This window comes from Folsomia candida, unplaced genomic scaffold (assembly GCF_002217175.1).
Source record: "Folsomia candida strain VU population unplaced genomic scaffold, ASM221717v1 Fcan01_Sc061, whole genome shotgun sequence".
NCBI classification, from domain to species: Eukaryota; Metazoa; Arthropoda; class Collembola; order Entomobryomorpha; family Isotomidae; genus Folsomia; species Folsomia candida.
In genome coordinates, this window is record NW_019091253.1 from 213074 (window position 1) to 234496 (window position 21423).

The 21423-nt window shown below is 37.8% G+C and overlaps 3 protein-coding genes and 1 long non-coding RNA gene across 4 annotated transcripts; 3 read left to right on the forward strand and 1 right to left on the reverse strand.

The window, feature by feature from the left end:
• Positions 1-412: 412 nt before the first annotated feature.
• LOC110862580 lies at positions 413-1191 on the reverse strand. Its single transcript, XR_002549196.2, has 2 exons — positions 1081-1191; positions 413-993 (listed from the first exon to the last, which is right to left on the reverse strand). It is a non-coding gene; the product is annotated as an uncharacterized LOC110862580 (long non-coding RNA).
• An 807-nt stretch (positions 1192-1998) lies between these two features.
• On the forward strand, positions 1999-3774 carry LOC118433595 (myb-like protein A). The gene is made up of 3 exons (XM_035845676.1): positions 1999-2143; positions 2878-3515; positions 3595-3774. Exons 2-3 carry the CDS (start codon positions 3187-3189, stop codon positions 3746-3748), a joined length of 483 nt encoding a protein of 160 aa, XP_035701569.1. The 5' UTR covers positions 1999-2143; positions 2878-3186; the 3' UTR covers positions 3749-3774.
• Positions 3775-3973: 199 nt separating this feature from the next.
• On the forward strand, positions 3974-7572 carry LOC110862545 (tRNA-dihydrouridine(47) synthase [NAD(P)(+)]-like). Its single transcript, XM_022111754.2, has 10 exons — positions 3974-5049; positions 5124-5264; positions 5329-5696; positions 5783-5949; positions 6012-6159; positions 6235-6420; positions 6513-6672; positions 6749-6892; positions 6972-7161; positions 7238-7572. The coding sequence occupies exons 1-10, from the start codon at positions 4707-4709 to the stop codon at positions 7314-7316; spliced, it is 1926 nt and encodes a 641-aa protein (XP_021967446.1). The 5' UTR covers positions 3974-4706; the 3' UTR covers positions 7317-7572.
• A 3407-nt stretch (positions 7573-10979) lies between these two features.
• On the forward strand, positions 10980-11902 carry LOC110862581. Its single transcript, XM_022111799.2, has 2 exons — positions 10980-11286; positions 11355-11902. The coding sequence occupies exons 1-2, from the start codon at positions 11200-11202 to the stop codon at positions 11793-11795; spliced, it is 528 nt and encodes a 175-aa protein (XP_021967491.1). The 5' UTR covers positions 10980-11199; the 3' UTR covers positions 11796-11902.
• Positions 11903-21423: the final 9521 nt, after the last annotated feature.

The window sequence follows — 21423 nt, forward strand, 5'->3', positions numbered from 1 at the left end:
TCAAAATAACATAATTATAGTAAAGTCATAGTTGTGCAGTTTTGCATGAGTTTTAGTCGTCTGAGACGACTAAATTGAGACGACTCGTCTCAATTTGTTGCACACATCAAGGGAAAGTGAAATTCTGGGTATTTTGAGACTTTCTCATTTTTGTCTCTAATCTGAGAATGAGATAAGTAACTTACTACCATGTAAGTTATATGCACAATTTGTGGAATTTATTTCAAAGCTACTGTATTATCATGATTTCTTGCTCAGAAGCATATCCGATAAATCATTAAATTAATCGCTAATCACAATTTTTCAGTATGGAATGGAATACGAGGCCAATATAGCCGTGGTCTGGTCTGTCTCTGTTACTCAAACACCGAAACAATTGAGATTGATTTGGTAAATTTGTAACAAGCTAAAATCATGTTCATAATTCTTTATTTATTGTACATGGATGAACCTAATGTGAGGCATATTTGTTCGTCAAAGTTACAATTGACAGAGAATCTTTGTATGACGCAACAATCCTATTATGATTTTAGGATTTTAGGATACATGCATATTGTTGTTCATGATAAAAAAATTATTTTATATTACAGGGCAACTAAGATTAGTCTTAACCGTTACACACATATGGATACCAATTTTGAAGGTTGTAGTATAAAATTATAGCAAGAAGGATCATCGTCCTAAAATGGCAGCATATCCGTTTCTATCCGCCTCATCAACATATCTATCCTGCTGCGGTCGTGAATTCCCTGTTTGTGAAGGAGCGGGGTATATCCGTCGGTTTGCGTTGTGTGGGTGTGGTTGGTAGCGACGAGGTGGGACAGGTCTTCTGTTATGGATGTTTCGATATCTTCCAAAATGACCATCTCGAGCGATGCGGGATGAGGAAAAGTCGTCAAAGTCGTCGTCCTGATTATCTGACGCGTATGCTATGCCGCACAGAAGAAGGGACACGGCAAGTGTAGCAAAAAATATTGTTGAGCGTGTCATTTTCTGAAAATATGTATAAAATATGTATAAAATATTGCAATATTTCCAGTGCCAGTTGGACAAAATAATTAGCGACTGCCTGTATTATACCAGAAATATTGCAATGGGTCAACTTCTGTTCGGTGTGAAAACTTAATGAAATTGATAGAATTTAACTGGAACAGTTTTACATAGGTTTGTCCTGTGCATGCATTTTTGCTCATAATATTACAAAACCAACAGGAAATGGTTAGCTTTGGGATTGCACCAGAAATTGTTTACATGATTGATGATAACCATAATGTGAAGTCAGTGAAAATTGAAATATAATTATAGCTAACATTTTGGCTAATATCTAATAACAATGACTAGCTACCAATTAATATTTCGTGCGGTTAAGAGTTGAATTTTGATATCACACATTTAGAATGTGGTTATTTAATGATAAGCTTGTTTTAAAGACGAATATTTCATACCATTCATAATGTCCTACTAAAGTTCGTTTGGTATCCTCAACAAAAATACGTATGTGTCACGTACATGTTATCACAAACCCGATGTATGAATCCTAAAATCCTAATAGGATTGTAGCGTCAAACATACATTCACATCTAGATATTTTTATTGAAGAACAAGTAACAACATCCAAATAAAAGACAACCTAACAAATACAAAAATATAGATCAGAACTATATTTGCTCTGACACCGATTGAATCAAGCTATGCAAAATGCAAATATGAACAAGTAATATAGGTAAGTACATAAAAAAAATAAAAAGCTAAATCAGATCCAAATCAGATTGTTGTGATCACTCGGTGAATGTGTGCATACGATTTGTGCAAATTAAAAATTGAAATTAAAAATGAATTTGAAAATTGCCGTACTATTTATTTGTTTACTTACATGGACTCTTCTACTTACTCCAACCAGCTCCAATTCAATAGCTGCGTACGTACATACACATAAATCAATCAACATTATGCAAATAGTGTAATCAATGACTACATTACTAATTATAAAGTGTAATTAATTACTTTTATATTACAACAAGTCTATGCTAATTACCCAAATTCCGTTGGTTCAACCGTCATTCAGTCCCGAATCGATGCAAGCCAAGATCATGGTCAAGTGAACCAGGGGATTGACATTCATCTCATCTATCTGTCCCATGAAGTAAATAAATTTGCATATTATAACAATGCCTCGTTATTGTTAATTGATACTGATTTATTGTCGATGTGCATGTGCACCACAACTGCACAATAATATTTATCACCGGAGGCGTAGCGAAATAAATTCCGTAGGCATAAATCTAAAAGTGCAGTTTAAAATCCGGGTTGATCTGCAGATTACGATCATCCGTCAACCGTTCAACTTACATACAATTCACATTTTGCATAAGCCTTCACATACTATAAATACTGTCGGATATTGCAGCGATGTGATTTAGTGAATGATTTGTTGTGGTCACACACAAAAAAGGTTATGAATCTCGTTACTCATGCTCATTATTGATTGGAATTATTGCAATCAATTTATTCAGGTAATAAGGGACAGATGAATGCGGACAGTTAGAACTTTATTATTCGGGTTCATTACTTTCTTAACTATGCAGAATTAAGTAGCTGCTGCAATTTCATCCTCTTGAAATTGACTCTCTTATAATATATCGCGTAGAAAATATACGCCAAGTGCTTTCAGTGTTGTCCACTTGACATTTACATATACTCACCATTCCCCTCATTTAATTGTTCTTAATTAAATATAACAATTAGAAAATCATGCGTATTTCACAACTCATCCTAAAACTGTGTGCTCCCCTGTGTCTGATAATTGTTGTTATTTCACCCACCAAAAAATGCACAATTATACCGAAACGTAATTCACCCCACTTTATTCTCCGGCAGGTCAGCAGCCTCCCTCCCAACTTATCCCCACAATCTGAAAGGTGGTCATGGTCAAGGCCTACAAAACAGAAATTATTACTCCCCAGTCTCCAGGAAAGGGCCATCTGCTACAAACCCCATCATGTCAAAGTTGTCCTGACCACGTTCATCGTTAAAGGCGTCGTATTCTTGGGGACAATTCTCTCTCTGACGTTGATCAATACAATTTCATACTATGTCACCACGACCGTGATAACTATTGCGTCCACGATACCGTGTCTTCTTCCACGCCCAATTATAGTCTCCTCAGTCGTATCATCTCCTCCCACAATGAGGACGACGATTCCCACAACCACCACGACGACGACGACGACTACAACGACGACAACGACCACCCCACCACCCACAACGACGCCTGGGAATATCGTAATTGTTACTTGTCCCCCCTGTTGTGGGAGGAGTGCGAAATCCATGTCGCCATTTAAGGAAATGTCGAGAAATACGAATCAAGCTGAGGATTTGGTGTTTACGATATTTTCTAATAGTGGGAAAGACTCCTCCTCTTGTGCAAAGAGATTGCTGTGCGAATTAAAACAAGTTGTGAAAAATGGTCACAAGGATGAAGGAAATCGGGAAAATATTTCCAGGATTATGCAGAGGTATAGTACAGGCATAAATATAATGGATATAAATACAATAACTTGCAATAATCCGTATTCTGCAATAATTTTTGCTCAGAGCCCTTAGTCGTTTGGAATCTGCAGAAAGGAGAAACGAAATGTTCAAGTTAATTTTTTTCATGGAAGATCACACTGATCACAGTCAAAAATGTGACAGTTCTCCATGCGAAAGTGATGATAAAAGCATTGAATCCCTTCTGAAAATTGTTTGAATAAAAATTATGTGATTTTTATAATATCCTTCCTGGTCCCATTACTATTCATATGAAATTGATGTATATAAAATTGAAATTCATTATTTCACAAGAATTCATATACACATTTATGCAAATGCAAAACTTAATGAACCCCGATCAATGTGGATTTTCGAGAAAGAAAACGCGGAACATACGACCCGCATGGCACACATTGAATGTTTTCAAAGCGGTTTAGCTTGTTAAAAACAAGCTATGCGGCAAAACCGCTGAAAATTTCTATTTTTTCATACCAAATATGAGTTATGGATTTTAATTTTAGAAATCGCGCCATATCTTAAAAACCAAGGCTTATTTCGAAAAAGTCAATCAGTCGAGGGCACTAGCCGGGACCTTCCCCAATACGATCCCGTTTAGTTTAGGTTACCAAAATGTATCGTCTAGGCTGTAGCTCAGTGGAGAAATTGGTAGCCGAAATTGCAAAATTTTTCGGAAATTTGAACTTACCGCCTGTACCTAGCATTATTTCGAAAAAATTTTCGAGTAAATATTATAGATAATGCGGTTATGAACATATTTGCTATTACATACAACTTTGTGTTATGCACCCAATTCATTCAGCGAAACATTTATGATTTCGAAACCGAAAAATCGGTTTTTATTGAATTTCTTGAAAATGGTTCAAGATACCATGAATTAGAAAAAAGTCATTTTAAAACTTTTCGAGAGGCATCTAATGCACTTTACGGCATCTCTTTACGCCCAACCGTTTTTTTGTACGAGCCCCCGACATTTCCCATAAGAGTGCCTGACAACATACTATATGTTCCACATATAGCGCCAAATGTCTCAGGTTGCCCCGACATTTGAGCTTATGGTGGAAAAAATAGAATAAAGTGAGGTTTAAATTAGATCGATCAACAAGTTCTCTTTTTGTTAACTATCGCGAGTAGAAATTTATTAAAATTAAGTGATAATGTCTTCCTCATTAACTGAACCAGTTGCAAAAACAGTTATTATTGAACCTAGCAAAGAGAAAAGTGGTGGCGTGGTAAATGTTGGTCCAGGTGTTGCAAAAATCAAATCAGAATTTCTCATTGTTGTTAATACTAATAGTCAGCGTGAAAAAATTGTCAAGCTTGATGAATTGGCTGGGTCTTCAGAACCGGAAGTTAAGAGGTTGAAAATTTCTGGGACAAATGGAGAATGTGATGGAGGAGACGACAATGACGACACCGAGCTTGTCGAATTTGGTGGTGGTGCTAATTCAAAGGAAGAGGATGGAGCAACAGCAAAAAAGAAAAAGGATAAGCCACGAGGTAATAGCATAACCATTCGTAATGTAATTAAATGAATATCCAGGTAGTTAATCCTTTGTGTTTTTGCATTTCAGGACAAAACAAACCTAAAGACCGACCTCGTCCGCCAAAGTTCTTAAACGAGAATAAATTATGTCCCAATCTGCTTGATGGGAAGGGATCGTGTATGTGGGCATCCAATTGCAAATTTATGCATGATATCGATAAGTATCTGGGTGAGACGTCAACAAATATGACAACTGTCACTAGCAATTGCTAATTTTGTATTCTTGCTAACAGCTTCGAAAACGGATAACATTGAAGGAGAATGTTACGTTTACAAAAAATATGGAAAATGTTCCCGTGGCTTAACCTGTCTTTATCAAACCTCGCATACGGATTCAGAACACGTTAACATGGTCAATCAGCCACTTTGGTCAGAAATGCAGGCAGAATTTGAAGCCACGCATAAATTCTTGTTACCAAAGGATAAACAAATCGCCCTGCGCAAAAGGACATTCGATTTTAAAGAGGTGGAAAAGATTTACAGCGGCAACGCCCCAACTACAACACCCAAATCAACAGAATTAAATGGCGATACGACAAAAACCTTGGGTGCTGTGACGGATGCAGATTTGGTTCCATTACGCGTTTCAGAAATTAAGAAGGTGAACAAACTACGTAAATATATTGCAATAACAATTCAATAATTAGTCATTAAATACAAATTTTGATTATTGTTGTCACTGAATAGATTGACTGGCAAGATAAATTGTACCTATCACCTCTTACAACTGTAGGGAATTTGCCTTTTAGACGACTCTGTGTCGAGATGGGAGCAGATATTACATGTTCGGAAATGTCTTTGGCGACATCCATCCTGCAAGGAAGTACGCATGAGTTTGCTTTACATCGAAGACAGTGAGTGTATTTTTTTTAATTATTATAAATGCATTTCATTGTATATTTAATTTATTTTCCAGTCCGTCCGAGAAATTGTGGGGTGTACAATTATGTGCTAGCAACGGAGCCGTTTGTGCAAAAGCTGCTCATACCTTGATGGAATGTGGAATAGAGTACGATTTCGTCGATTTAAATATGGGATGTCCCTTGGATCCAATTTATCGACAGGTATTATTATTTAAAGTGAAAGTCATACGTACAAATGTTACTATTTTAATGCCAGGTCCTACTTTTAACCTATAGGGCGCCGGAAGTGGTTTGATGTGCCGAGGTAACAAGTTCCACTCCTTGGTTAAAGGGATGACGAAAGTTCTTGCTGCAAAGGACAAAGCTTTTACAGTGAAAATGAGGACGGGAATCAAGATGGATAAGAACATTGCTCATAGTTATGTTGAATTTTGTCGAGATAATGGCGTATCTGCGGTCACAGTAAGCCAACACATTCTTAGTTTTACGACACCAATAAACTTAATCGAAATCAACAATCAAATTTTGTATTATATTGTCTCTAATTTCTGTAGCTGCATGGTCGCACAAGGGAACAACGGTATTTACGCCATGCCGATTGGAATTATATTGGAACATGTGCTAAAATTGCGAGCCCCATGGCTCTCTTTGGAAATGGGGACGTTATGTCGTGGGACGATTATTTGCAAAGGAAAACAATATCGAATGCTTCCGGTACAATATGCATATTTATTATTTTATACATGATTAACCTTCATATTTCTTATCAACATTTGTCCCCTCTTGTTAGGAGTTATGATTGGTCGTGGTGCCTTAATTAAGCCCTGGGTCTTTCAAGAAATCAAAGAACAAAGAGATATCGACATGACATCGTCTCAAAGATTGGAACTTATTAGAAAATATGTCAATTACGGGTTAGATCATTGGGGCTCTGGTAAGTACACGGATGCATAAACTTATTTTGACGACTTTCATAATTTTGTCAAACTTATCTTTGCGCTTGGCCTGTCCAGATTCTCAAGGAGTAGGAACAACACGAAAGTTCTTACTAGAATGGCTCTCCTTTTATCATCGCTACATCCCATTAGGCATTTTGGAAGACCCACCCCAGCGAATTAATCAAAGACCGGAAAAATATTTTGGACGGGATGAAATGGAGACATTGTTGGCCAGTTCGAATTGTAATGATTGGGTAAAAATCAGGTAAAATAAACTCGAGTAACTCATACATATTTGGTTGAAAATGCTGTACATAATTTTGTTATTTCATTTATTTTAGTGAAATGTTTCTCGGCCCAGTCCCTGACTTTTTCGAGTTTGTTCCAAAACATAAAGCCAACGCTTGGTCGAATGGATAAAATCGAATTCACACATGACTTTCAATTCAAGAAACCTCAACATCTTTCAACTTCAATAAAGTTTCCCATTTGATTTGATTTCGTATAACGTATATAAAAAAATTGTTCAACTTTATAGAATAGCATTTTCAATTTGTTACTGTATGAATGTCTTTCCACATTATGCTTCTTCGTGAATTTGACACTTTTCTTCTCAGAATATATACATAGACAGCAGACATACGTAGTAAGTACGTGTGTTCCTATACCCAGTCAACTTTGATTTCCCTAATTGATTACTTCGTCCATAACCATGAAATTAAATTGCCCTTTCTCTTCTTCCTTTCTCCCGCATGCACGTGTCCACTCTCTCTGTTCACTCATCCCTGAAAAAATGGTAGTGAAATGAAATTCATGTGGTGGTATTCCAATCCAGAAGGAAAAGAAATAAGTTTCTTGACCAAACCAAACCACACATGGATGAGGATGACCATGAAAGCCAAGCTTCATCTCAAGTACCATCATCATCATCAAGGAGGAAAGGTTGCATGAGCGATTTTGTTGGATGTGACATTTTGTTTCTACTTGGACGAAAAGCAGATCTTCCTATTGTCATCGTGCCAAGGCATTGATGAAGAGAATATTTATTTCTTTCGTTGCGTGCCATTAATGGTGTTGATTCTTCCAGATGTAACTACCTACATAAAATGCTGCTTTCCTGATTATTATGCATTTCACTCCCGCTTGCATAACCTTGTAAGAACGTAACTTGCCCAAAATCACAAAACAAACGTGCACTTCTCTCCTTCATCATCCACTTTCTAACTTCTCGAAATCATGTCTGCATTCTGCCACTTTGCGCAATCATGCGTAGGCCTTTTCTTTCCTGAGCGAGGAGGGAGAAAGTCGGATCGGGTTTGTAGAAAGTTTTGCAAGCTGAACTAAACCTACCAAAAGTTAGCTAGGTAATAAATGGCAATCAAGTATGCATGCATTCAAAAGTGAATAACATACAAGCAGTAAGTAAACGACACGTTCAATTGCCGTCGTCGTCGTCGCAGTCGCTGTTATTATTAGATTGCAGTCGTCGAGTGGGTGGAATCCTCAAATTCTTGTCTACAAACCAGCCAAATTTAACCAGACACACACACAAACATTCACGCACAAAAGGATCGATTTATTTATACCCAAAATCCGAGGTAACCAAAGTACATACGAAGAGGAGTAACAGGAATCTAATCAAGTCGATGCTTTCTCTCGAAGAACGAACCAAGTCATGCCAAAAAGAAGCAGCCACAGCCACGTGTCCTGTCCATCTACAATCTAATCTAATCTGCAAAAAGTTTTTTTTCGTAACTTCTTTTTTCACAAAAAGTAAGCTAACTGGGAAACTAAGTAGTAAACTGTATTTGATCATGATCATCTACTTCTAGCCGTGGTTTTTTGGTTGCCTTTGAAGAAAGTATAATGATTAATGTACATAAACCTGTCTGTCTATCAAGCTGTCAATTCTCTAAAGCAATATCGGGGGGTTCTTGAACCGCAAATCTGGGCTGGACTGGACACTGGCTATTTTTCCGTGCATGATTTTTTGCCACTTATGCAATCAAGTGAGTGAAATGTTCACATGATTTGATTCAAATCAAAAAGCGTTTCTCTCCCGGCCTCGAATCATTACGAAGGAATTCATGCAGGCATGAAATTAAGATTAAATAAGGATGAAAAGGAGAGAGAAGTCGACCATGTGGTGAGATTTACTGCCCAAAAAGACGCTTCCTATAGGATTAGACTAGTGGACTGTCTTATCTTAGCCAATTGCGTATAAAACATTACTCACTCACGCACCACCAATGCAGATACTGCTCAGTCCTGCTCGTGAAAATAATAGCAGAACTTTGGTCACTTTCTTCTCTCCAAATCATGACCACTCGAAGGAACGAGATAAATGCTTTCACTGCACTTTCGAGACGTTCATTCATACTTTTCTGCCACGTTTTCACTATACATTCGAAATGCAAATGGTTCTTTTGTTCCTTAAAAATTTCTACCGATTTTTCTCACGTCAAGTTGTTCTTCCTATCGGGAAAATAGTTCCAAAATAATTTCCGTACTTCGCCACCTTGTCCAAGTGAAATTTCTCTTCCGACAAAACTTATCGGGTTTCCCAGACTTTACACACGCCAAATCTTGCATATTCTCGGCGTACCTATGTATGTACACCACCCTCTGAGATTTCATTTCTTAACGGATTTCCGGCATCCTGTAGTGCAGCAGCTCGTACATATCGACATGCATAGTTCAACCAGACTAAAGCAAAGAAATTAGTCAAAGTCAATGTCAAGTTCTTCTTCCTCAGGAGGAGTGGATTAGGTTGGGTTTCTTATTATTCTCACAAGTCGAGATATTTTATGATTAAATGATTTTGTATAAAGCAAAGTGAAGGGATGATGCGGATAAAAAAATACAATAAATCCGACTCGAGTGATTAATGTTTTGCTTGGACGACGACACAAAATATGGAATAGAAAGTGAAAGCGAATTCCGGCTTTTGTGGACATTTTCTTGATATCTACGTACGTATCCAGAAAAATTGCCCAGTCTCGTCCAGACGAATATGAATGATTGCTTGAAAAAATATTGAGAAAAAAAATCGAAATTCTTATTTTTTTTAAGTTGAACACTATGTATTTTTTTATGTGAGTCAACCTCTGACTGTATGCGGCCGTTAATGGTGTGCCGTGTCAATTTTAAGTATGAAATGTAATGTTTTTGTTAGTCTGGCTTGTTTTCACCCTCGATTTCATATCATCTTGGGATTTGTTTCATGGCTCTGGTGTTACTGTTCCTCCCTTCACACGGAATGGCATCGTTCCCTCGTCTGCCTTGTCATGCTTTACTTTCTCCAGACAGAAATTATATTATTATTGCATTATTATGGTTTCAAGGTTCTTGTTTCGTCTCCCCCGCTTCTGCATTATGCAACACCACCACGGAGGATCGGGTAAATAGCCAATTCGCAGTTTCATGTCGACAAGAATGCCAACAATTTCCACGCTGGTGGGAGATGCAGCGAGGACATAATACGTATTACGTACGCCTCCACTTTCTCGCTCTCTCCCTTTATGCGACGCTATAGGTACCTATGCACGAGATGGAAGTAAACGATTCGAAACCCACCCAGAGATGAACTTGTACCTATGTACCGCACCACCTTAAATGTAAAGTAATTGCCCCGGGGAGTTGAACTGCATTGGATACACAGGCGGCACTTAATCCCCTCCACAGTTGCATTCCAATCCAAAATTGAGTACTTTCTCTGACAGAGAAAAGGTAAATTAATTTTTAAACAGTTAAGCACGTTACACAATCCTTGCATGTGTTTCTGTGCGTGATGGTGTATCTTGGTCTGGAAACTTGGCAAATTCATTATTTTTCATGGAATGGATTTGGATATTTTCTTTGTGTATGTATGTAGAATCATGTAATAATACATATGTATCCGTAAAAAATGATGTAACTGAAGTAAGAAAGGAAAATTTCATAAGAGGGAAGTTGATTTGGATTGGGTTGCATCTGTATGTACATATTTTTGGAGAAGGTTAGGAAAGTTTAGAGACAGAAATAAGCTAGGCATGTGACTTTTAGTCAGATGATGATACTGGATGTTACGATTGAAGTAAAGGGTCCCTCGCTGGAAGTATGTGGGAAGGAATAAAGGGATTCCTTACACATAACTTATTTGTGACGAAGCAGATAAATGTTTATTTTTAGAACCGTTTGCCCTTGGATTGAATATGTATAGCCTTTTCATTGTCAGTTATGTAAACTTGGCATTTGACAGAAGACACTAAATTCTTCGATTCTCGTAAACAGTAGATTTAAGAAATTACTGGAAAGAAGTACAATGTCGAAATACGCCTGGCTTGATACAATTGGAGAACCGTGTGGTGAAGAGGAAATTATTGGAAAAATAGGAAAGGAAGTTGATAAGGTAAAACGTTACAAATTTCATACATTTATATTACAGTAAGATTAAAGGTAAACTTGGAATTTTTACAGAAATTTGGTGGGGGCGGGTTTGGTGAAAGTGGGGGAAATTCCAATGGTGGAAATAAACCAGAAATGGAACAAGGTTCCTCAGGTGGTCATGACGTAGGCGAAAATTGGAAGGAATTTGCACTAGTTTCTGCAATGACCACGTTCAGCGGTTCTGTGGGCGATGCTGTGTTTCATTATGCAGAATTTGGCAACAATTGGCAACATATGATTCTACGGATGAATGTGAGTGAAAACACGATCCTATTGGAAAGAGGAGGAGGACCAGAAAATAACGTCGTTATTCTCGATTCCAATTTGAAGATAACTAATTGCAAACTTTCTCGCAATTGGGTTTGGGTCAATGTCGATGGAAAATCACACATGCTGAAATTCCTGGATTCGGATAAGGCATCAACAGCGTTTCATATGATTGATGGTCTCATGAGTCTGACAAAACAGTAATGTGTCCCCCTTATATTATATAACTCTATGGTGTCCCCATACGTTTATGTAGTTGACTTATAACCGAATAAAAGTTCACAAACTCGTATATAAACAACTATATGAAACCACATATTCCTAATGTATTTTAATTTTAACATAAACAAACTTCCTAATTTTGAGACACAATATTTAATTTTGATCAACTCAATGTGCAATTTTACAACCAGTTGTTAAATTTTAAATAAAAAATAACCGTTTTAAACCCAAGATGTGTTACAGTTGTCTCTGAAATGTTTTTATTTTAATACTGGTTTGAATTGATCTCTGCCTACGAGCACCAGTCTCTCACTTCGTTAGCTTGGCCACTTCCAGTACAGAAAAGTTTTTCCAATTCCCAAGAATGAATTTTGTTAGAAATTCTTACCCTGCCTGCGTTGCATTTCTTTCGACACTTTCATTGCCAATGCCATGATCATCATGGTCGTCGTCGTCGCCATCGTCCTCGTCGTCACGCTGGGGTTGGGCAGCTTCTTGGCTTATATTCAACTTCAACTCCCCCGGCATCCACGTCCTTCAACGTACCTACGTACAATATGGCAACGATTTGTGAATATTACATCACATTACGACATTACATAAGAAGAAACGGGTCGGAAAGATATCACATTCGAACCCGGTTCGTTTTTTGTACGAAAAAGACCAAACTAGAGTAAAAGCGTACCCAAAAGTCGAAATTTTGTACCGTGCTTAGTTTACGATCCACTAAAAACGCACCATTATTACACCTACATGATATTGTGGAGGGACATAAATTATGCTGCAATTCCATGTCACGATTCCGTACAGATTTTTGTTGTGAACTTTTATTTTTCTTCTACTGCTGTAATTCCACAACCGCAACAACACAAAATGCATTCAGCCATCTCATCTCGCATGCACTTTTCTTTCCCCCAAGTGTGCAATATCCATACGTAGTGTTCCTTCTCGTGTACGTACGTAGTTTGTAAGTAATGGGCGATGTATGTATGTGATTCCGATCCATATCCAAAAATCCTCCCAGCGAAGAGAACAAATTTGGATTTAGGAACCGATTTGAGAGTTTACAAAAGAGAAAGAGGAATATTCTTTCTCTTGCTTTCTCGCCACCTTTTTCTTCTCGCCCACATTTGTTATCCAGGAGTGAAGTGACTGCGGAGGGATCGACGAGGACGATGTAAAGCATAATTTTTTCCATTTCCTTCCCGAACACGAGTTACACACACACGCCGACTGACTGTTCATATGGACGTAAGGAAGCAACGGACGGAAGTGGCATTGACTTTGATTTTAGTTTTACTTGTTTCCCTACCAGATTTGCTCGCTGGTCTGGTTTACCATTTTTTTTTTGCAAAAGACTAACAATTCCCTGCCAAAGGACACGGGGAAAGTTTTCCTTGTACATTATATCGTGTATGAATGTGCTTGCTTGCTTTCTCTTTGTTGTGAGGTCTGGTGTAGGCACATTATTTCCGAGTGAATAGATTACTTTTTGTGGAAATGGAAGAAAAGCAGAAAAGACTGGTTGTAAAAATTGTAAAAAAAAGAAACGGAACGATTGTTATTTTTCGGTTCGAGTGGTTCCTCACAAAGTGAAAGTAGTAATGGTCGAAATACAGAATATTGTTTTTTTCTGTTTTCAGAAATAGAAAGAAATACGCTAATTAATTTTATCCCCAATTTTAGAAATTGATCGACTGGTCTGAAATGAAAAGGAGATTTTTTTTTTCTTAGAAAACGTGGACAGACTCATTATTTTCCCGTCAAGTCAATGTGGAGTCAAGTTGTGAGGGTGACGCAACAGTCGAGAGGAGGACGGTAATCTCATTACACACTGCTCACACCGGCCGGAGGCAAAATAATGGACGCATTTTTAATGGGGGAGACCAAGAAAAGAGTCGAGTTTCTATTTCAGTCTTCGTTTTTTGTCCAATGTCCAGTGGCCGCCGCACCCTCGACAGATTTCCTAAGTCTGATCTGATCTCACTCTCCTCTGGTTTCCCGGCTCATGCATCATTTATCTTATGAGAGAGAAAGGCGACTTTCACCCTCTTCTTCTTCTTCTCCTCCTCGCTCGGAGTGAAATGTGAGACGACTTTTGAGTTCTTCTCGAAATAAGATGGTTAAGTATGCACCCTTTTTTTCTAAATACATGACGTCAAGCACAGGCAGGAGTTGCGACGTCGTGGGGTATTTATCCTAGTGCATTCTGCTGCATTATGTTGCTCCCCACCGATGCGATTCGATGAGATTTTGGGTGACGGAGACCATATTGTGTTTTTGTGTGCACTTGGTTTGGTGGGGTGGAAGGAGAGAGGATCGGATAAATCCCTGGCCGAGGATTTCCCTAAGATTTGGGGCACATGGGGAGCATAACAAGTGGACACGAGACAGGGCTTATTTGACTCCCTTGATTTCTCCTTAGGTTAAAAGAGGTGGAGTGCATTTGGCGTCCGCAGAAATTGCGTAGAAATTTGCAATATTTTATGATTTTATGGGAAAGTGAACTATTTCGTAATAAGTTTTAGTGTGTGGCATTGTTTCAGTTTATTCATACGTGGCATATCATACGTATCACATTAGACGTATTTACCTCTGGCTGGCTGCATGGTGGACTGGTTGGTTTGGTGGGTTAGATTGTGATTTCTCAATCCGTCGTATCATCCGATCCCATCCAATCTTATCATCTTCCTTCCGCATCCATGCATTTTTATCCAATCTCGTCGGATCGGACTTACGTTCTCTTTACTCCTGGTTATACTTCCGCACTTTCAGATTGCCCTCTGCTACGTTGTGCCAATGCAGGAATGGACTTAAGGGTCGAAGTCGATGCAATCATATCAAATATTAAGAGTTATGTCCATCCATCGTCCCCCACACGCTGGATTTCTTCTTACGCACCTCATGTTTTTATCCTCGTTTTCTTGAAAATCATTAAAAAAAATTGGTTTTCAGGGTCGGACACAAAACGTTGAAAATGGCTAACGGACAAATATTAGAAAAATCTATTATTAATTTCTATTAAATATGAAAACATTAAATGGCGTCAAACTTGCAAAAAATATAAATGATCTGTAAAATGTTCGAAATCTTGAAACGCACAAAACGCACCCTCTCCTCTGTTATGATTATTACTATATCGTATTTTTCGTGTCGAAGGCTCTCCTCGTGGATCTGGACTATCTCATTGCCCACATTTTATGAAGTTTCCAATTTCCTGTTCTGTTATATTCTCGGAAATTCCTCTACTTTCTGGGTCTTTTGCTCTCTCTCCCTTTCCCTTTCGTCCAACTGTCTTCTCCTCCCTCGTCCAGTCATATCTCTTGGGAGTAAAACAAGCCATGCACATTCCGTTCAGGTTTCCTTAACGCAAAGTAATGTACCTGCCGTCCAATCCAATCCGCCATTACAACCTACATGACATAATGTCCCGATAAATAAAATGGTATACCAATTTTTGATGGTGGTGTGCCTTGTTTTTTGATCTTGGGCACGATTCCGTGATACCTTGAGGTTGTAATCATTGGTGGATTTATCCTGTTTTTCGTGGTGGTGGTGGGTGACAAACAGAATTGTTGCAGATACCAACCACCCACCCACCTCATTCTTTAAGTCGATTCACACCCTGGAAACTATAAGGTATGGCATTTTGAGGGGACATTTCTTCTCCTCCTGGCCTCCCGTGAATGGACATTATTCTCTCATCTTCTCTGGAGAAAAGAAGCTGTATAAGCTGAGACTTGAGACGATATAACAACACATACATATTATTCAGTACATATATCCGGTTGAAGTGGGCTCCCCTCTTTTTTATACTTTCATAGGTATTTATTTGCCCACCTTGCGGATGGATATATTGTACCAATTCTGGTTTAGTGGAGGGTGAGATTTAAACAAGCAATATTTTAATGGCAGCCCAGACCCGGGGACATTACGGGTTTTATTAGCAGCCATAATTTTTCCAAATCTGTAATCCCTCCAAGAATAATGTGGTCGAGGTAGGTAAAAAAGATGGATGGGGAGCAGATGGACGTATAAATTGTATGTAGGTTAAATATCTAAATAGCTACAACAACTTTTCCGATTTCAAAAAATAATTCTACAAAAAAACCGTGTTATTCATAATTTCGAATTATTATCATATTTGAACTCGTCCATTTTATTCGTGCAATTTATTACGTAACCTCATCATCGTGATCCCACCGGAATGTGTGCCACTCTTTTGATTTCGAATGGCTAAACTCTCTCCCGTCCCAATTCCTGGGAAGCTTTGTTTCCTATAATTCACGTCATGCATTCAAAACTTCAAAGTGATTACCCAAGTGTATATCGTACCGTTTACTTAGTTTTCAGCGTGGGTTGTTACATAAACTAGAAAATAATACAAATGCATTCCTGCCCACTTTCACTTTCACTTCACATGAGTCGACTTTGTTTGCATCGAATTTATAACGTATATAACAAATAAATACCATTCCATCCATTCAGCGAGAGAGGGAAATATTTTGGACATGGAAATATTTCGCAAAACCAAACCAACCTTACAATTCCAATTCGTGGAACAATTGCAGATACGATTTTTGATTCATCTCCTCCTCCATCCCACTAAGCGGAGAAAGTTTAGCACATGGAGAAAATAAAATAAAATACGTCGCATAATTCACAATCACCAACTACCCACCCAACCCACCAACCTAAATCTGTTAAATGCAATATCCAACTACCCACACACACAAATTCGACTTTGACTTGACCCGATGAACAAACACTGTTAAACGTTGACTCGACTTGACACAAGTTATTAGCGCACCACGAGAAAATAAAATTGCATCCGATCCGTGTTAGTACTAGATTTGCGCTGTATATATTTCTCTTAAGTAAAGTAAAGCAAGCTACACGTTTGTCTGCTTTCTACTTTATTTTATTTTAGTCGCTTGTTTTTAGCCATTCGGGAATTGAAGTAAAGTTTAATTCCTGACTGGGCTAAAGCGTTGTTTCACATGAACTGTCCTCACACGGGGAGACGACCTCCCACACCACGACCAGGACCAGGACCACTTGGGTACATTCAATGTGTCAGAGTTTTGAAACGATTTATAAATTCTGCTCTGGCTTCATTCATTCAATTCCGTCGTCCGAGGTTTTTGCGAGAGGAGAGAGAAAGTGTCGGATATCTGTCCGTCCATCTCTTCTCTGGCCTGGTTTGCGTTGTATGTCGGGCTGACATTGTGATGTTTTTAGTTTAGTTTAGTGGGACGAATGCGAGGAGATGGGGAAAGTAAGTGAGTAGAAAGTTTGAGCATGAGGGATTTAGCGGAGGGATTTCGCCACAGTTTTCTCTCCTCGACTCCTCTCCTCTCGACGTAAACGGAACAGTTAGCCGGCCGACATGAGAGAGTTGAAAAACAGAACATGGAAAGAAATTAGCAGGAAGAGAACAAAATGAAACGAGGGACGATTTTAAGTAGTCGAAATTTGTGTTATTTTGACTCCTTCTCCGAATAGAGATTCGGGGAAGGCTTTTATTTCGGAAATGTGGCAAGATTTCGTTGTATTTTTGTGGGAAACTTGGACTTTTAATGGGTGGGATGCACGGTTGTAATCCGGTCTTAAATTTCTTGGGAAAATAAGTCAAGAAATTTATATTTTCTTCTTTCAAGCCTTCTTTAATATCTCAACAAAATACTGTTTATGCACGGTATACAGACCTTTGTTAACTTTAATTTATTCGCAACAATTATTAATTGTTTGCATCGGCGTCATTCTCTGTCAAAATGGAATAGGATATGACCAAACTTTAATAACTGGAATTGGGTGATTTAATAAATCTTCAAATTTGGCAAAATCAAAATCCTTCAGCAAAGTTTTCTGGGGACAATTCTTCTTCAGGAAAATAGGAAACTCGAGTTTCTAAATTACAAAATATTTTTAGTTGTAAGGTAAAAATTGTGCGAAATAAATGTAAATTGAGATAAAATTGATCTCCACTCTATCCTACATAGTTATCTTGGTTTTAATTTTATCCTTGATTTATCCACCTCAAAAAACTACTCGCTTTAAAATACTTCTGCATACGATACAACTAACCAGAAAGTAATTGACTTTCTCCATCATTCCAGTTCATCTCACTGAAAGAAAAACCACCACTTTCATCGCCAACCAAACAATTGGCTAACAAGCGTTACGATACGAGCAATAAAAATGCAAATCTATCCATTTTCTGTTCCTACTTAGCTGTTTCCACCCATTGTCAAGATTTGCATGATCAACCAACTCTTCTCGCTCCAAAAACCATTGGATTTCACAAGCCAATTTAAAACAGGAAGTAATTCCTCGCGCTGGTCATTTGGCCACTTTCTTTGAGAAATTTGAATCCAATTTGGCTTCAGAATTTGAGTACAAATCCGCATCAAATCTACTAAAATCATGATCCACACGAGTAATTATGATCCACGCAGTTTGAAAGGTATAAATTTTGCACTACAATTTAATTACGAATGCGAAATAAAATTTGCGAAAATGTAAAATTTCAATCAAAAATATTTTTACGAACTGGATGAACGTTCCGTAGCCACGAACGAATGCATATCTTTTGCGTGTCTGATTCCCTCAAAATTTGAAAAGGAAATGGATTAGCCTTTCTCCTTCCTGGACAGCAAGTGGATTGGATTTGTATGCGATGGTGAATGGACTGTTGTTACATAAGTTACGTAAACTCCGTCTCGTAAACGGACCCCCAACTTGAAGCATCAACTTTTATAACGTGGAAATTTACATGTCCTCGCATTCTGGTGAAAATTTGAGCCCAGCTTGATGTCCAGCAGTCGTTCGTCTGATGGTACGTACGTAAAACTCGGTTAGATATCAAACGCAGACAGTGAAAGCGAGTGGCGGTGGTGGTGGTAGGTCCTCAATAAGCTTAATGTATCCGTAACAAGTCTCTGGAAATGGGTATGGATTCAAATTTAATCGGGCAAAAGTGGTCTTCACAAGTCCATTTTAAACATTCATGTCCATCCGTCCAGTAGCCTGAGTACGATAATGGTTCTCTATCTACAACTCGGTAAACCCAAGTCGGACGGACTAACGCTTTTCATGTGCCTTGGACTCCAGACTACCCAAACTTTGTAGCTTGGCTGAATATTAGTTTTAAATTTTTCAGTTTTGTGCCACCAGTTCAAGGCCAGATTGATGATATTTCTGATATTGATATGCGATTAGTTTTTTATAATGAGGGCAAGAAACTGAAAATCGTATACGAATTTTCAGATTATGGTATCTGGGTTAAGTTCGGTATGAACAAAAGTAGAAATTTGTGCAGTTTCATTTTGCTCGTGCCGTGTTGTAGTTATTGATCGATAAGCAGGCACATATATTTAGGATTAGTGTTGCTGCCTACAATGCATGCACACTACTTATGCCTATGCAGTAGCAATTTTTTAAATCTGTGTACGTATAAATATAAAGATAAATATAAATATAAAACTGAAGAAATTAAAAAATATATAAATTATGATATATGTTAATATATTCTAATTATTTATTCGATCATCTAATTTTTTTAAAATTTTACATGTTGATGGTTCCCCATTTTCAGTTATAATTTTTGACGCACAAGTAGAGCTAGACACATCACTTTCTCAATTACTAATTGGATTTTTCATGTAAAATTAAGTAGATAGGCAATTATGATATACAACTAGTAACTAAAATTGCTACGTCAAAATATGTTTTTATCATTCATGAAAAAATTGCATAGTTGATGTAATTGCATGTTTTGCCGATTTTATTGAACTATTTAGGATATAAGAATACTTATTTCAAATTATATACATTAATTAATTGTCAATCCATTCATTCAACGTTTTGGTTAACTCATTCATAAATCGATTAAACCCGCTGTGTGGCGTCGTTCCTCATCATTTTAAATGATTCCCTATCGTGGCATACAAATTTTCAGTTTAACACTAAATGGATTTGATTAACCTTTAAACTTCTGTTTGCCCAGAAATTGTGAATTATCTGGAATAAATAAATGACAAGGTTTGCTTTAGCAAAGTGAAAACAAAATCGTGGAAATTTGCATGTCATTCATGATGACGCGTCATGCATAAGTAATTGACACGTTTCCAATACGCACCTATTTGTTATTCTTGCTTTGCCTTAAATAACTTAAACCATGTTTACTATATATAGTTTCATTCACGAGCAGGAGAACACATTCATAATTTTTAAGCTTTACTTTTTTTTTGCTTTTTGCTTTATAAAATTTCTTAACAAATTATGAGAAACACTCCGTTTGCAAGGTGTACTTACATATTATTAAGCTTTCGCTGCATAAAAAATTCACGACTTTCTCCTCCTCTTAATGACAGCGCGTGTATTGACAGTACAAACATATCGAATGCCACCCAATTCAATGTCAGAGTCACGAACGTTGCTCTCCTGTCGTCTTGTGTTTACAGATAATTTCTCCGTATGAAAAATCCACCAGGAAAATTTCAAGGATAACACTTGACTTGACACACGTGTCGTGTTGGTGCATTGGAATTACTGGTGCTCGAGTATTTATTTGAATGAAGGTGGTTGCAGTCAAAGTTTCCATTCATAGGAATTCGGTGCAGCGTCGAGTGGGAAAAAATGATGGGATAGCATGTCTCATTCTTTTTCGTTCATCAAATTGCTCTGTACATACACCTTGCTTGACACGAGTTGGTATCAATTTAAATTTCGACACCGAATTTCGACATGGTCAAATCACAGGGTTACAAGATTTTCTATGTGTTTCGGGTGCCAGTAATCACTTGGTTTTTTGCAGATATTTTGACCTGCAAGAAATGAGAAGCAGTTTCTTGCATCTCACATTTCTGGCATTGCAACGCAAAAAAATTAGCACGAAACGAAACACTAATATTTTCATGATCACTCAGTTGCAAGAATTTTGATGAAAAATCAAAGTTTCCAAACTGGACTGTTTCCATAAAGTTCAAAGTTGGTTCGGGGTTCATGTTCTCAATCAGTCCGACCACTAAACTAGCTCGATATTGATCTTGGTTGTTGCGTAATAATAATAACACAACTTTTTGCGGGCATGTTAAGACGAGAGAAAATTGATGATGGATGATAAATCTGAAAGGAAAGTGTTGCTTGTAACACTTCTCATTTCCACACAGGATAAATGCTCTCGAAGAGGGGCAGGCACACATTGTGGAATATAATTGAGGTCCAATTTATGTCGCATATTGTTCATGAATGCTCTGTCTATTTCTGTTTATGCATCAGATTTTCATCAAATTCTGTCATTTTCAGTGCTACCAAAGCTCTGCAGGTATTCGTTTTTTGTACTAATTGCACCCACTCTAAGGCTGCTGCTGCCTTCATTGTGTTGCCCGATTGAATAGTTGTATTGAGCAATCCATATAAATTTTGTATGGGTGTGACTCGTGGAGTGACTCTTTTTAAGCCGGAGCCACTAATTGCATGTGGCAGACCAAGGCCAAGTGGGATCAATCTGATGATTGCATGCAACAATGTGAACTTTACCTACGACCACTGGTGCTGTACGTATATACGTACGAGTAGGGTTTTTAAGCAGGAGAGTTTCCAGAGA